We start from the raw sequence: 18,090 nt of genomic DNA on the forward strand, positions 1-18,090 counted from the left end.
CTCCGAAAGGCAAAGCTGATCACGACGGAATTAGAACTCAGAATATAAAAGGCCATGATTAAATACTGCAAGATATAGAGTAGTGTAACTTGTGCATGCAGTCCAGGGCAACCCATGAGTTGGCAGACCGCTGAGCCCCGGCCACCTATACAGGCTTATACAGCAAGCCAAAAAGTACCATCCCCATAAAACCGTCGGCCATAGCAGATCTTCCCTCGCTCCCAATCATCAGCTATGATACTAAAGACATAATCTCATCACATTTCTCTCTTTGACGATTCCACAAATTACGAATCCACCATGCTTTACTTAATATTCATTTCAGCATAAGGGCGGCGAACCGGCAGAATCTTGCTTCTCTCACACGGACATCTGTATGAATTGATCTGTACTTTATTCTTTCCTTCTTTGGTAGTTTTGAAAGGGCAATTTCTTCTGTGGCTGTTACGAGTTCATTATATCATGTTTCAATGTGGTCAGTGTGCTCTGAGAGCATTTCAAAACGGTTTTTAACATCTACTGCAAATGAGTGCTCTACGTTTTTATCTGATGATACCTTGGACCGGTCCACCTGTTTCATGGCGTTCGGGACTGGTGGTTTTGATGATCTAAGGCTGAGAACAGTGCATATGGAAATAACTCTATGATCTGAGCCAATAGATGCGAAGGAGGAGTATGCCTGTGCATTTCGGACACTGTTCTTCCACTTGATTCTCACAGTATGTAGTCAATTTGTGAATAAGATCCAGATGGGTGCTGGAATGTCCACAAACGCTTTGGGTGTTTCATGAACCGTGTTTGCAATCTGAAGTTGGAACTCGTGAGCAAAATCAGTCAGTTTTATCTCGTTCCGGTCAGTCTCCTTGTTATAGGTGAGCAGAGCATCATCCCTCCCTATTTGACCATTAAAATCACCTGCTATAACAAGGAAGTCGTGGGAAGGGACACTTTCCGTTACTCCCTTCAGATTGGAGTAGAACCGACTGCAAGTTTCTCATCACTTGTGTTAGCTTGGCAGTAACACGTAATGAATATGGTCTGAGGGTTACTACTCAGCTCAGCAACAATTATGCGATCAGGTATTTTCTCAACAGAGAGCAAGTTCCTTGAGGCCCTTGGAGACAGGAGAATACCAACACCGCTTATAGTAGAGCCCTGGGAATTTTTAATAGTAGAAGTCGTAGTAAGTTAGTATCTATCAAGGTTAGTATGCTTCAAATCTGTGTCAGGGTGCTGATGCCTGAGTTCCTGAATGCTCAAGACATCAACTTTGTTCTTCTTTACACAATGCAGAAGTACTTGGTTTCTGCTTATTTTTGACAAAATTCGTGAGTTAAAAGTGCTGTAGACAACGTGTCTTTTGCACTTCATAAATTTGTTTGTTGTTCCTGCTTCCGCATCTACTTCTTCACAGCTACCTCGCTCTAAAGAGTTTAGAGGTAGCTGGTCATACGTTTCATGAGAAGCAAGGTGAGAATTTGGAACTGAACAAGCATGGGCTCGAACCCTGGCGCTGCAAGTGTACGTCATGGTAATTCTTTCGGTAGCTGATACAGTGGACCGCCAGTTCTACATCCGGGTATTTTTACATACGAGATACCACCTCAAGGGAGATTGCCGTCCAAAGCTTATGACTTCTCCCTAGCCATGAGGTAAATTTATCTCGCGCCAGACACCAACTTGGTATTTCAATTCCGTGGCTGGTTTTTCTTATAAGAGATTTCCTTCTCCTAGGCAGGTTGCGTTCATCTCGGCTCAAGGAGTACTATCTACCCCATTCAAGTTATGCAGGGCATGGACGTTACGCACATACCCCAGTCACAGATAGAAAGATGAAGATAAAATAGAGATAAGAGAATAAAATAAATTCGGGGATATAGAAGTACATATAAAGTACATAAAAAAAAAATTATACAATATATAAAATACAACACTCTCAAAAAACACACACAAAATACACACACACACACACACATTCACACAAACTTTCACACACGCGTCGCAATCAGATATTGTTGAACTGGCTGTTGACTACACAGTAGTTCTCTCGCCCTTTGACGGGTCTTATTTTCCGTCCTGCAGGGTGTCCAACGTCACCCTCTTCACCAAGCAAGCTTGATGGGGTTGCCAGTTTAGTCGCCGACGACCCGACCATGTGACAGGTTGTACTGGATTACACGTTACCAGTAGCGCTAAAGAGCGACTTGGCCTTCTAAATAATGTTATTACGCCCTTTTCTCCTGGAATTGTATTTCCTTCTGACCTTGTGCCCTCTCTTCGAAAAATTCCTGGGACCGCGCCTTGGACAGTTCCGAGGATCTTTTAAAAGGCCTCTACAAGGGAAGGAGGATCGTTTCCTCAAACTGGAAATCTGACCTCAATGCTTGCAACTGAGTGAGCTCCGTTAAGGGCAACTGATATGTCAAGTGGTGATGTTAAACCGGTTGACAGTTTAACACCATCACCTCCGCATGACGAGATTTGAACTCGGAACGCAGAGAGTAGGATGAGAAATATAGCCAGGTATACTGCTCGCACGCATACACAAACACACGCAATTGCCCACAAACGCACACATTTACACACATACTCACTCACTCACTCACTCAGTTACACATGCACGCACGCTTACTCACGCACGCTTACTCACGCACGCTTACTCACGCACGCTTACTCACGCACACTCACACTCACACTCATATATGTATATATTTCAATAAATAATTGTGCAAACCTATTTGGTAAATTTTCATCCAAATCTATTATTCTCTTAAATCCTTGCGTGAATCGTTTTAGCGGCCTTAAGTTAATCTCTTGTAAAATTGTTTACCGTTTAAACAAGTCTCGATTGAGATTATGTCACATCGATGATGAGAAATGAAATTCTTTTATCAGTCATTTGACTGAGATTATGCTGATACATTAATCGAATGAATCGGCAAATTTCTTAAAGTCCGGTACTCATTCTGTTAGTGAATTTCACCGAACCGCTAAGTTACGGGGGCGTAAGCACACCAACACCGGTTGTCAAGCGGTGGAGGGATACACATACGTGCGCGCGCACACACACACACACACACACACACACACGCACACACACATTAAGACGGGTTCTTTCAGTTTTTGTCTACCAAATCCACTCACAAGGTTTTAGTCGGCCCGAAGTTATAGCAGAAGACACTTACCCAAGGTGCCGCACAGAGGGACTGGAGCCAGAACCATGTGGTTGGGATGCCTGCACCTTAAACATCTATCGTCCACAATTCATACTTGTAATTAATTTCTACTTTCAAGGATTATAACTTGAGCTATTGCCGATTTAATATTTTTTCTCATTTCTTTTTGTTATCACTATTTTGTATTTCGGTTGAAGGATTTTAATAATTAATCAATTAATTTTAATTAAATGCCTACCTTTTGTTAGTTATTCTATTTCTAATTTTGTAAATGTAATTTAAAAAAAAAAAGACAAGTTGTGTGCTTAGGTACAGGTATGGCTGTATGGTTAAGAAGCTCGGTTCGCAACATTGTTGTTTCGGGTTCAGTCCCACTGTACGGTACCTTGAGCAAGTGTCTTCTATTATAGCCCCGAGCCAACCATTGCCTTGTGAGTGGAATTTAGTAGACGGAAACTGTGGAAGCCCGTCGTGTGTGTGTGTAAATATATATGTGGGGGGAGGGCATTCGTGCGTGACCCACCTCATCGCTTGACAAACGGTCTTGGTTTATTTATGCCCCGTAACTTAAGGGACTGATCGAATAAGTAACTGACTTGAAAAATAAAAGTACTGGGGTTGATTTGTTCGACTAGACTCTTTGAGGCAGTACTCTAGCATGGCCGCTGTCCAATGACTGAAACAAGTAAAAGATAAACGATACTTTTTTGATAAATATTTGTCAGGTTATTGATTAAAAAATTTGTACAATTTAAGCGCTACGTCTGGATCTAAAACGAAAATTAAATCTGTCATTGACTAACATTGTTTCTTCATCGCATATTAATTTCTAATTAGCTTTCTAATGCTCTCCACATCGTGTATTCTTTTCTACTAGGTACAAAGCCTGAAATTTGTGGGGAGGGGCCAGTCGACTAATACTTAATTTATCGATCCCGAAAGGTAATGTCGACCTTAGCGGAATTTGAACTCAGAACATAAAGACACATGAAATACCGCTAAGTATTTCACCCGGCGGGATCTATTTTAAAACGGGGGCCACAGTATTTTCTTAACGAAACACTTTGAAACTTGGAACACTGGTAAAATGTGTCATATAAAACATCTTTTTCTCTTAGTCTTCTTAAAAAAAAAAGAAATCCCTAAGTTATTCCATGTTAAAGTTGTCGTATTTCTGTAATTTCAACCAATCACTGACGTCCATTCAGCCGATATACATTGTGCCGACTACATAAACAAACGATTCTGAAACAATTCTATCGGTGATAAAATTATTATTTCCTTGTCAAAAAATGGCTGAAGCATATTGGCAGTAGCTAATAAACCTTTCTATTATAGGCTAACCCTAACCCTAACCGAAAATTGCTGGCTTTGAGCCAAAACTTAAAAGCAATATATTTTAGATTAACTGATAAACACATGTATCTTATAATTTTGGTACGTTGGTGTCTATTTTCTATATAATTAATCGTAGTTAGCACTATCTCTTCTCCTTGGCATAATATTAAACAAGGCGACATCTTGGTCGAGCCAAATGTAAAAGTTTATTTTTAATGTTCTGTTTATGGTTGAATTTGGTGAACTGTTTTATTTTTTCTTTCCAACTGTGAAATTTTATAGGCACAGGCAAGGCTGTGTGATTAGAAAGCTTACTTTGCAAACATATCGTTTCGAGTTCAGTTCCACTGCGCGGCACCTTTTGCAAGCGACTTCTACTTTAGCTCGTGGATAGAAACTATGGAAGCCTGTCGTATATATATATATATATATACATATATATATATATATATATATATATATATATATATATATATATATATATATATATATATATATATATATATATATATATAAGATAAGTGCTAGGGTCAATTCGCTCGACTAAACCCTTCATGGTCGTGCCCCAACAAGGCCGCAGTCCAATGACTGAAACAAGTAAAATATACTAAAGATAGAAATATCCGGAAAACAGAGATGTACTCGCTCTCGTATTTTACTCACCAGTAATTACTCGCTGTTAATGACATCAACGAAAGCAATGTTGTTTTGCTCCTGATATCAGCTTTGGACTGTGTATGGCATAAGAAATTCTTGGTTAACTTACTTGTCTATGATCGATAGCTGAGTGGTAATTTTTCGACACGTCACAAGATCTGTATACTCTGATGTATCCAAAGCCAGACTTATACCTAGTAGAGCCACTGGGTTAACAGGTTTGGTGGGGGGCAACGTCTTTGTTAATTCAAAACACTCTCAGATTACAAAGATGGCCCCATTAAATCTAGAGGCCCCAAACAGTTTGAAGAGGCCCCTAAACTTTAAAGTGCCTCAGTAGATTTAGAGGCTCAATAAATTAAAATAGGGCCCAATAAATAAAAAGGGGGTTCAATAATTTTTAAAGAACTCAATTAGATCAATAAAATATTAAACTAAAAAAATTTACAAATTATTTGTTTGATTGTTACAAATATATTTTCAAATTCTTTAGGTTTCTATGAGTTAAAGGAGCCACCAAGCTTGAGGATCCTTGGACCATGGCCCACATAGGCCCATACATGAATTCGGCCCTGGGTGTATCCCAAAATTCGACAACGTCTCTCACACTCTTTCTTCTGTACATGAGCGATCTATTTACTACCAACTTTAGCAACACACTCGCCTATGTAGATGATACAATCCGTCATTCTTCTTTAACTTTCTGCACACAGGATCCATCCTCATTCAGTCTGAATATCTCATGCTAGACAAACACTACCGACATTAACAATGACCTTGAGAACATACTTTAACAGTCACATAACAACCATTTCTTTTAAGTGCACAAAACCACAATCACTGTACATATCATGGAAACATATTTCATATTTCTCACACTTTAATTATGAACAACATATCTTAAATAGAATTCAATTTATTGCCACGCTTCTATCATTTTACATATCGACTAATTTAAACTAAAAGAAACAAAGCTAAAAGAAAAGAAAAGAAAAAAAGCATATTATTTTGATGCCTTTTGCCTCGAGAATCAACTGCATTTGTCATTAACTTACTTTCATTCTTCAGAACTCTTTTACTCGTTTCAGTGATTTGACTGCGGCCATGCTGGAGCACCGCCTTTAGTCGAGCAAATCGACCCCAGGACTTATTCTTTGTAAGCCTAGTACTTATTCTATCGGTCTCTTTTTGCCGAACCGCTAAGTTACGGGGACGTAAACACACCAGCATCGGTTGTCAAGCGATGGTGGGGGGACAAACACAGACACACAAACATATACACACACATACATACATACATATATATATATATATATATATATATATATATATATATATATACATGTCTACCAAATCCACTTACAAGGCATTGGTCGGCCCGAGGCTATAGTAGCAGACACTTGCCCAAGGTTCCACGAGTGGGACTGAACCCGGAACCATGCGGTTGGTGAGCAAGCTACTTACCATACAGCCACTCCTGCGCCTATAGCCACTCCTGCGCCTATAAGCCACTCCTGCGCCTATTCAACTGCACATCAATAAAACATTTTAATGCACTATCAAAACGCCAGTTATTCCTGTATACGTCAGATCATACCCTCTTTGATGACCTTTCGTGACAACCATACATTTATAATGTGACAGAGGCTTCACTATAAAACTATATTTCCTTCTCAGAGACAGAAAATATTTCAGACTGAGTATTTCCCTGCCATTCTGTTAGGCACAAATACACCCCGCTGATCATGCTTTCTAGGACAGTGCACTTGCTACATACACACAATCACGCGCGCACACACGCAAACACGCAAACTCGCACACGTGTCAATGGTTGCTAGAATAGCTCTAAACAAATATTGAAATTAAGTTGTAATCATCGATAGCTAACAACTAACTATTTGCCCAAAGCAAATTCTTCGTATACACGTGCGTTAACACAACGCGCGCGCAAGAACACATTCTAGTTCCTCAGCAGACGCACGCATACATGCGTGCACATGCAAACACATGTATATATGTAGATCTATCTATCTGTCTATCTATCTATCTAAATCTATATCTATTTTGATCTGTGCATAGGTGTATGTGCGTGTGTGCGTGCGTGTATGTATGCATGCATGTATGTATGTATGTATATATGTATGTATGTGTGTGTGTGTATGTGTGAGTGTGTGTGTGTGTGTACACTCACACACACACACACACATATAGTTGTCTAAAAATGCGTAAGTCAGGGGAAACAGGTCCTGATGTATTGGTCAACAGAGTGGTTATATTTATTATTTATAAAATATAGTATTACATTCTCATATCAGCTACTTTACCAGTCGGGTTCAAACTAGAAGTTGCTATGAAACCGATTGGTGAAGCAGCTGATATCAGAATATAATTTCATATGTTATTAATAGTGCATATGTGCGTGTGCGTGCGTGCGTGCGTGCGTGCGTGCGTGCGTGCGTGTGTGCATGCGCGTGTGTGTGCGTGTAAGGATTTATGAAACTGCCCCAGGGAAAGCAGTACAGTATCAGCAGTTCAACACTGTTGTTTAGTTTCACACACATATACGCGCGCGCGCGCATACACACACACACACACACACACACACAAACACACGCACATACACATATCAAATATTCTTTTAGGACTGCTACTACCTACAACCAAGCCTTCATAAGAGTAAAAAAGAGAGAGACAGACAGAAAAATGGAGAATGTCCCCTGAATTTGAAAACAATGGAAATATTTTTAAAAAACATTTCATTTAATTTTTCCACAATTTAATTGTTTTTCATGCTTTACTCTACGTTGAAAAAGTCGTAAAGACTGAAACCGGTACTAAAATGTTCTTCATTATATATATATATATATATATATATATATATATATATATATAGATAGAAAAACAATATATTTATAGAAAAACAAAGACGAAGACAGGTGTCAGAAGAATCAGCGAGTGTATTAGTTTGACGCTCGGAAAAAGTGGAAAAGTATTTTACGTTTCGAGCCTATGCTCTTCGACAGAAAGGAATAAGAGGAAACAAATAGAGAGAGAATGAAAAAAAAAAAAAAACGTGTTGAGTTCAGTGGCCCAACATGGTGAATGATTGGAAATAAAGAGGTTGAATGAAAGGGAGATAATAAAAGAAGAAGTTGAATGAATGAAGGGGAGATAATTCATGGTGACCCCCCTCCCCAACAAGAGGGGTGCGCAAGCGTAGGTGTGTATGTGAGAATGGTGTGTGTGAGTGTGTATGTATGTGTGAATGGGAGCGAATGAGTTTGACGTGTGTCTGTGTGTGTGCGTGTGTAGCGTATGTGCGTAACGTGTGTGTATATTTGTGTGTTGTGTGTAGCAGTTGATGTGTGCTTTTTCACGTGGTGTGTGCACATGTGTATGTATGTGTGTGTGTCACTGACCAAATAGTGCGCATGTGTACAGTGTATTTATGTGAGCGAAAGTTATCTTTGTCTATGTGTGTTGAATGTGTTTATGCGTGTTGCATATGTGTATATGTATGTACGTGTATATAATGTCTGTGTTCAGGTATTATGTGCTTGTGAGGGCGTGGGAGTATGCATGATGATGTATGGTGTGAGTAGTGAGTTAAACGGTGCGTGTGGCTGCTCATATAGTAGTATGTGTGGTGACGCTATTGTGTGTGTGTGTGGATGATGGTGTGTTGTGTGGGTGCTAAGAAGTGTGTGTTCAATGAGAAGGTATTGTGGGTGTGCGTGTATTGATGAGTTGAACAGTGTGTATGGGTGTGTGTATAGTGGTGCCTGTGGGTGAGGGTACTGAGGTGAGCGGTATGCAGGTGTGTAGGTGGAGGGTGTGGGAAGTGAGTGGGAATCCGTGTTGGATTGGTGTCAAACAAGGAGAGGAGGTGTGGTTGGAGTCAGATGAAGAGAGGAGGTGAGTTGAGCCCATGTGGAGCAAAGAAATGAAGAGAGAAGATTAATTCTTGTTCACGGCGAAGGCTGAGTTCGAGTGGCCCCTGTGAAGAGACAGTCCGAACACAGACAGATGTTGTGGTGAATGACCAGTAGAGTGGAAATAGCGCGAGAACAGGGTGTCATTGCCGAGTCTGATATCCCGGAGGTGCTCCGCGAACCGGTCAGCCAGGCGGCGTCCCGTTTGACCAATGTATAGGGATGGACAGAAAAAGCAGATGTAGTAAATGACATTACTAAAAGTGCAGGTAAAGGAGTCGGTGACATGATAGGGACAGTGATGGGTGCCTGTGAGAATGGTGATTATGAGAGGTAGGGGCAGGCGCGACAGCGTGGACGGGAGCAGGGGAAAGAGCCAGACTGGGAGGCAGAGGTAGGGAAGAAACTGTGGACCAGGAGGTCACGCAGGTTATGGGCTTGTTTGAAGGAGGAAAGGATTAGGTTAAGGAAGATGCGCTAGGTGGAGGGGTCAGACTGGAGTCGCCGGAAGGTTCGGAAAATGATGCGTTGGAAACAGAAGACAGGTAAGGGTGGGGCGGGTACGAGGAGAAAGAGCAGAAGCAGGTCAACAGATCGTGCCTGGGCAAGGGCAGTGTGGATAATGGTGAGGGTATATTCACGTAGGATGAAGTGGCGATCCATGAGTTGTACCTGAGCCTCAAAGTTATGGTCGTCACTGCAGAGACTGCGCAGACAGAGGAATTGGGAGTAGGGAACGGAGAGCTTGATGTGGTAGATTGGGAGAAGGAGGAGTTAATGTAGGAGTATAAGTCAGCGTGTTTGTGGTGGATGGAGGTAGTAAGAGCGGAGTGGTGGGTGCTGACAGAAATGTCGAGAAATTCGACGAAAGAGAGATAGTGCAGGAGAATTCGAGGGCAGGATGGAAGGATTGGATGAAGAAGAGGAAAGAGTTCAGTTGTTCACGGGAGAGTGAGGTCGCGCCGATATACTCATCGATATAGCGACCGTATAGCTCAGGAGTAAGACCAGTGAATTTTGAATATATTTGGGCCTCAACGTAGCCAACGAACAGGTTCCCACAGCTGAAGCCCATTCTCGTTCCCATGGCCACTCCCGAGCCTGTTGGTAAAACTCCCTCGCAAATGAGAAGCAGTTGAGAGAGAGGGCAAGTTCGGCCAGACGAAGAAGTGTGTAGGTGTCAGGCTGGGGTCATGCCGAAGGTCTAGAAAATGTTTAAGTGCAAGAAGTCCTTCGTTGTGTGGGACCACTGTATATAAACTTTTGATATCAATAGTGAACAGAAGTTGAAAGGTGCCAGAAGGGAATCCAAAGATAATTGATGAAGTTGATGAGAGTTAGGTCAAGTAGGAAAATGGCTGCCTTCAAACATTTTAGATGAGTCCAACACAATACTTCCTTTGTCACAGCCACCCAAACAGAAAAACTTACTTGTTCGACACAAGCCCATAATTCGCCAATGGATACTGAACGATGATGTACAAGACGATTTCCCGTCTTCCACCACCTCACCCTGCATGCTTCTCAGACAGGTTCGGTCATTTGTTCTTCCGTGCCTGGAGAGCATATCTCTAACACATCTGTAGCATTGGCATGCTAAGGAATTTTGGAAGTTGTCCATAGTCCCCAACCTGAAAATCCCCCAGAAGAGAATACCTGGACTGTTCCCGTTGATGCTCAGAGTAAATCCCGAGTCGTTGTTGCTTATACCTTCAACTAGTCCTCTATAAAAATCTAGAGTTGTTTTCCTGATGACGGCCTTGTCCAGCTGGCACAGTGCTGTGAGTACCTGGCAACATTCTAGATGCCAAACACACAAACTTGGTTTACGTTTGACTAATGACTGCAGCTCGGTCAAAGAGTCAAGTTGAAGAGAGGTGTGCCGCTCGAAAGACGCCTATGCCAATTCATCTTTGTTTTCCACTTCGATGGCGTCGACGTCGAAGACGCCATCGAAGTGATCCAGGTATTCCTGCAAGGGTGTCAGCGTCAGCGCGCACCAAAACATCACAAGGGACGGCATTCCAAGACCACTACAGAGTGGATGTTGACAACAGATCAACTTACTGATCATCGGACCCTGACCCTTCCAAGAGAAGCGTAAATGCAAACGCTGAAATCTGGTCAGATGTTTCTTAGGACAAGGCATGACGGTGAGGCGGTAGTACACTACTGCTATGTATGCATTAGCTAATTCCGCCAGACCTTTTAGATGCAACATTCTCCCGGCATATTTCTGTGTGGGATTAGCCACCCTGTTCCTGACCTCCTCCTTGTTCCTATCCATCCGAAGGTTTGGTCCAGACTCAAAGCACCTTCCTCAGGTCCTCAGCCCATCGAAAGAAATTGCTGCTGGTCAACACGGACTTGCTCCTCCAAGTGTCTAGTTGCCTAGCAGTCTAGGTTTGTATGTGCTCCTGTAGATCCCTTGTATTCTCTCAGTATAGTGTCGATCGCTTCTGTAACTGTACATTATTAACAGGGCGCTGGCATAGTTATCCACGTCAGTGTATTCGAGAGCACATCTAATAAATTCAAATGATTACTTAAAAATGTAAATGTGCGTGATTATAAGATGGAAAGGCATATTTTAAGTAATTAAATCTAATTTAACTCCATCTCAGATAAAGGGACCAATTTATAACTACGTACATTTATTTTTACATACATACATACATATATACATACATACACGTATAGAGAAAGAGAGAGAGAGAGAGAGAGAGAGAGAGAGAGAGAGAGAGAGAGAGAGAGAGAGAGAGAGAGTTTGTGTATATCTGTTTGGATGCATGAATCTATGTGTATCCGTGGGGAATATTTATAGACAAATCATTTCTATAAATATACTTTCGGTTTCGAAAGTATAACGTTCTCTTATCATCCGTAGTAAAAAGGATTTCGTTTATATACTTATTTATTTATTTATTTATTTGTTTGCTTGTTTCGTAAATATATATTTTGATGAAACTGGGGATTTATGCACGTGCGTATCATCTAAATATAGATTTTTGGGGTTTTTAATTTATTTCAAATATACTAAATTTCTGTATATTAGCCTTTTAGTTAAAACATGGCTTACAATGATTTTTATAAAGAAACATATCATTCATAAGCATAGCAAGAGTGAGGAACGCAGGATCAGACGCTCGCAGGCGCAATTAGGAAGGCCGTAAAGTTTCTTCTTACAATGCTTATTAATCTACAGATCTTTTCTTTTATCTTTATCTTATCACTTGTTTCAGTCGTTAGACTGCGGCCATGCTGGAGCACCACCTTGAAGAAGTTTAGTCGAACAAATCTACCCCAGTACTTATGTTTTTTTAAATTATTTTTTTAATTTTTAAGCCTGAACTTATTCCTTTTGTCTCTTTCGCTGTACCGCAGAGTTACGGAGACAAGCACACCAAGCGGTTGGGAAGCAAATTTCTTACCATACAGCCACGTTATTTATTTTCACTTTTTTTTCGCCCAACTTATTTACGTGGATATTCTTTGATTTATACGTCAAAGGATACGTAATTACATTATAGAGCACTTTGTTTAGAAAAGGAAACGATTTATGGATTATTTGATTTGCTCTTCTTATAGAAAAATAAATAAATAGATAAATAAATAAATAAATAAGTCGTGATTAGTTTCATGATTAGTTTTAAGATCATGTAGCCAATGAACCACTTAAGAAACAGACTGCGGGAAAACGAACGAGCAATTTTCTCCTGACGTCACTTACGTTTTGCCATTAGGCGAAATCTCATTGGATTGTTGAAACTACATACAACGATGCAAATACTGGCTCATTGCTTTTATCAATGTAAACGATGAAGACGTCTTATGAAGTTTCGGATTTATCTCTATTTACTCACAATTTCACAACTACCACGGTTGAGTATTGCTTTCACTTATATATATATATGTATATATGTATATTCCTGATTAATCATTTGGTTTTTTTTTTTTTTTTTTCAAATAACTTCTTCCTTTATCTGACTGGCATTAAATAATCCAGATGAATTTTCTACATGTTTATTTTGTATCTTTGTTTATTGTATTTATGAATATATTTTTCTTGTGGTATAGTCTGTCTCTTTGAAAAGATTTGTTAATTCCATAGTAAATTCGCGCAAAAATTTCTCAGGAATAAATATTTCTTTAGATATATATCTTTATGTTAAATAAAATGAGACAACATACCTTTACCAAATACTATATCTTTATAAATACTATATAAATGTTATGCTTTATACAGTAATGAAATAAAATAAAATATACACGCATATATAAATACATACAGACAGACAGACAGACAGATACACACACACACACACACACACACACACACACACACACACATATATATATATATATATATATATATATATATATATATATATATATATATATATATATATATATATATTCATGTATGTGTGTGTGTGCGTAAAAAGTTGAATAAATGACAAGGGAACAAGAAATTATGTAATGAATTTCATTAGCTTACAGCTGTTTCTGCTACAAGGTGTAATACACACTCGTAGCCGAGTGCTTGCGTATCGGCTTACATAACTTGTTCCCTTGCCATTTATTTAATTTCTTATTACACTCTGTACTCGTTTTCTCTGAAGTATAAGTATACTGACTTCTAATACCTGATTATTAGTATCACTGTGCCTAAGTGAAATGTAACCACATACATACATACATACATACATATAGTACAATCCTTACAGAGCAGAAAAATGTGTCAGCTCTGTAAGGATTTTATCCTATATATGCTGTCCTATCAGTATTTATACGTTGAAAAATATATCTTTCTACTTGTATTCCAATACATTTCAGCGCTTCAAGAAACAAACTTATGTCTGTTTACATATGACGTAATTTACACACACACACACACACACACACACATATATAAGCCAAGTTATTCTGTCGGTCTCTTACCCAACCGCTAAGTTACGGGTACGTAAACACACCAACATCGGTTGTCAAGCGATGAAGGGGGACAAACACAGATACCACACACACATATGTCTACCAAATCAACTCACAAGGCCTTGGTCGGCCCGAGGTTATAGTAAAAGACACTTGCCCTAGGTGCCACGCAGTGGGACTGAACCTGGAACCATGTGGTTAGGAAGCAAGCTTCTTACCACACAGCCACTCCTACGCCCTATATATATATATATATATATATATATATATATATATATATATATATATATATATATATATATATATATATATATATATATATATATATATATATATATATATATATATATATATATATATATATATATATATATATATATATATATATATATATATATATATATATATATATATATATATATATATATATATATATATATATATATATATATATATATATATATATATATATATATATATATATATATATATATATATATGGGAGAATATACAAAAAATAACAACAGACGAGGACAGGTGGTGTAAATAACAAAAGTATATATTAGTATGACGCTCGGGAATACGGATATATATATATATATATATATATATATATATATATATATATATATAAATGGCGGTGCCCCAGCATGGCCACAGCTCATAAGCTGAAACCGGTTCAATTCAACACACGCGCGCTCACTCTCACTCATGAATGTTATGTCGAACAGAATTGAATAGATAAAACCTAACAAGATTGAAGCATGTCCGCTGGTTTCATCAATTGGATTTGAAGACAGCATCCACATCTTATGTAAATTTTCTATCTCCCCACCACCAAAATATTGTTATCTGATATCATTACAGTTATCACCCTTTATTGTTGTTTTCAGATTTCAGAGAACTCTAGAAAGAGGTTTTGTCTTCTAATTACAAGGGTCTTACTCATGCAATTGATTTTTTTTTGTTTTGTTTTCTAACCACCACTGCATTAAATTTCATCACTTATATATGTTTTAAGACGACTTGTCCATGTTGCGTGGGATGCTCCTTGGGTCAGGTAGTTGATCCTGGACGCAGGCACTGTCCAGCAGAATTTGAACTCAGAAAACAAAAGAACTGGAATTGATGCAGTAAGGCATCCTGTCTGATGCTCTGACAATTCTGCTCATCCACCGCCCTGGAAAGGGACTTTTTTTTTTCGATCCCGACAAGGGTTAGATTTGAACTCAGAAACACGAAGATCTAGAACAAATACTGCAAACTACTTTATGTCATGTTCTAAAATCTTTGTCAGCACGCTACAAGAATAATCGTAGTTTAAATGAAGATTTTTAATTCACCATGTATATGTGAGACCCTAACGCTTATGCGTAAGTGTGTATGCGTGTGTGAGTGTGTGAGTATGTGTTTTGTGTGTGTGTGTGTGTGTGTGTGTGTGTGTATGTGTATGTGTATGTAGTTATATATCAAGTATGTTTGTATGTAGTAAGGAACTATTAGTTATGACGATGGTTGATCTGTTGTTCGTCCTATTTTACTTTACTCTTCACATTTGTGTAATGTCCTATATAGTTTTAATAAACTCTATGTAATACAGTATTGTGTGTGTGTGTGTTAACTTTTAATGTAATGTATATATAATATAATGTAATATATGTTAATATATATTGATTTTAAGCGTCGAATCTTATGTTATCCCGTTAATCAACAATGGTTTGTGGGTTCAGAATCCGGTAGGTTGTCTAATGAGAGAGAACTTCTACGTGTTCCCTTGAGTTTCTGGATGTAGCTGTCAAATCTTCTTCTAAACATCCTACTCTTCAATACCTAGAGAAATGACCTTATATTATCTAATGCAGATTATACTGTCCCACTTTAAAAGACGGGATTGTCATCGCTGGAACGAATTTTCCAATGGATATGCTTAATCAGGGGTGATATGGAACTAAAACCCAATATAGAGAACTAGGTATTTACCCTTTTCTCCATATTACTCTCTCTCCCTCTCATTCTCTTTCCCTTTCTTTCTCTCTCTCTCTCTACGACTTTATCTTTATCTCTGTCTCTCCGTTCCCTTGGTGTATTTTCTCTCTATTTCACAAATAAACCAAGACATCAATGAATTTTTACGCACACTCGCACACACACACACATACATACACATACACACACACACACACACACACACATACACACACACGCACGCACGTTACTCAATGCAAGACGTAGTGGATGTAGTGTTTTGCCTGAAGATCGCAGTGGCGTGAAACATGAGTCACGAGACAAACTCTCAATTATACAAATACGTTTATATGTATGTATGTATGTATGTATGTATGTATGTATGTATGTATGTATGTATGTATGTATGTATGTATGTATGTATGTATGCGGGCGAACTCTATTATGTGCTATGAGCTGCTGATTTGGGTATATCACCTCTTTTTTTACTTATACATCCAGCGAAGATGTGTAAGTTATTGTTTCCGATACAAAAGCGCAGTTTTTCATAAAATCATTAAAAGAAATGGGCAAAGAATAAGACGAGTTTTTTTTTTTTTTTATATCCGTTGTGTATTAGTTACGTTCTCAAACAAATTGTTTGATGGCTTGTGTATTCTAGTTTACTGACTGACAGAAAACGTCAAAAATCCCTGCGAGGAACAAATAAATTGATAGCTAGAAAATAGCTAGAAATGTGGTATAGAAATATAGATTGGATGGGAAAAGGAAAGGATTGATTACGTGATGTTATTGTTTTTCTGTTAAATGAAAATTTACCGGAAAGTTTCTAAAAATACGATTATCGAAAACTTCAAATATAAAGAATTAAAAACGTATTTATTAAACGATGCGAGCATTTCAACGGAAGGAGGAAATTCAAGAAGAAACATTAGAAAATCAATAACGATTCTATTATTAGAACAGTTAGCTTAACTTAGAACTATTTATTTTTCTGTTTCTAAAGAACAAAAAAATCATTGGTTGTATATCTAGCAGTCAATACTTTCAGAGTAATTGATTCAATTGATTGTCTGGTATTTGTGGATGTATATACTATCACTTAATAGGTTCCATTTTGTCATTAGGATTAGCCAAAAGAAACGATCCATATTCAAAAAGTGAGTTTGACTTTATCAAAAGAAATGTGAGCCTTGTCTATGCTTTTAGCTATTCAGTTTATTTGTATAGAAAACTCACGAAAATGCTATAGAGACGATTCAGAGGTAGGATATACATATTCTGTATTTGACGGCATAAAAGACGCGCAGGAATATTAGATGCTACCCTATTTCAGCTGCGCATATTCAGAAAAGAAAAAAAAATTTTTTAATGCGTTATGCTTGACTTCGCATATAAAACCTGGATGATTTTTTTAGACATTGCGGTTGAAAGGAACCCCCCCCCCCCAAAGAAACCACCAAAATACATGCGTCTAATACAGTGTGTGTGTGTGTGTGTGTCTGTGTGTGTGTGTGTGTTGTGTTGTGTATATGTGTGTTTGTTCATCCACCGCTTGACGACCGGTGTTAATTTGCTTACACACCCATAATATAGCGATTCGGTAAACAGAGAGCGATAGAACAAGTACCAAACTTTAAATAAGTAATGGAGGGGGATTCGTTCGATTAAACCCTCCAAGGTCGTATCCTAGTATGGCCGCCGTCCAAAGACTGAAACAAGTAAAAGATAAAAGGTAAAATACGCAACTTATTTTAATCTTTTGTCAACAACATGGTAAATATTTATCAATAAAGCATTTACCTTTTAAAATTGTATTCAATAGAAAGAGAAATGGACAGCTGACGGTAGTATGTATTTGATTATTAAAATCTTAGTCAAACAAGAAAAAGAATCCAATAGGTCTGGGGGGAAATCCCGCTTAAGTTAAGAGAGATATTAAACAGTAAAAATAAATATAAAATAACCTTGCTATATTTTGGAAGAGTCATAATCGATAAAGCCTATAAACATACTCAACAGTTGTTGCTTATTTAAATTTCACTTTTCTGTCTTTTTCAAAACAGTTGATATGAAACTGTGTTTCAGAT

General features: G+C 38.3%; 1 protein-coding gene across 7 annotated transcripts in view; it reads left to right on the top strand.

Annotated features, from left to right (window-relative positions):
• Positions 1 to 18,090, top strand: part of LOC106884368 (uncharacterized) — a 282,032-nt gene that overhangs the window by 33,869 nt on the left and 230,073 nt on the right. For 3 of the 7 annotated variants that reach the window (XR_016242145.1, XM_089353300.1, XM_089353320.1), the window contains exon 1: positions 12,833 to 12,984. The exons of the other annotated variants lie outside the window; for them this stretch is intronic. Coding sequence is in view for 2 of the 3 variants with exons in the window: in XM_089353300.1 (XP_089209426.1) it covers positions 12,922 to 12,984 (63 nt within the window). In the remaining variant the exon portion in view is untranslated. Of the gene's footprint in view, positions 1 to 12,832; positions 12,985 to 18,090 lie in introns of those variants that run through there. 7 annotated transcript variants of the gene reach the window in all.

Source organism: Octopus bimaculoides, chromosome 1, assembly GCF_046866305.1.
Source record: "Octopus bimaculoides isolate indiv1 chromosome 1, ASM4686630v1, whole genome shotgun sequence".
NCBI lineage: Eukaryota > Metazoa > Mollusca > Cephalopoda > Octopoda > Octopodidae > Octopus > Octopus bimaculoides.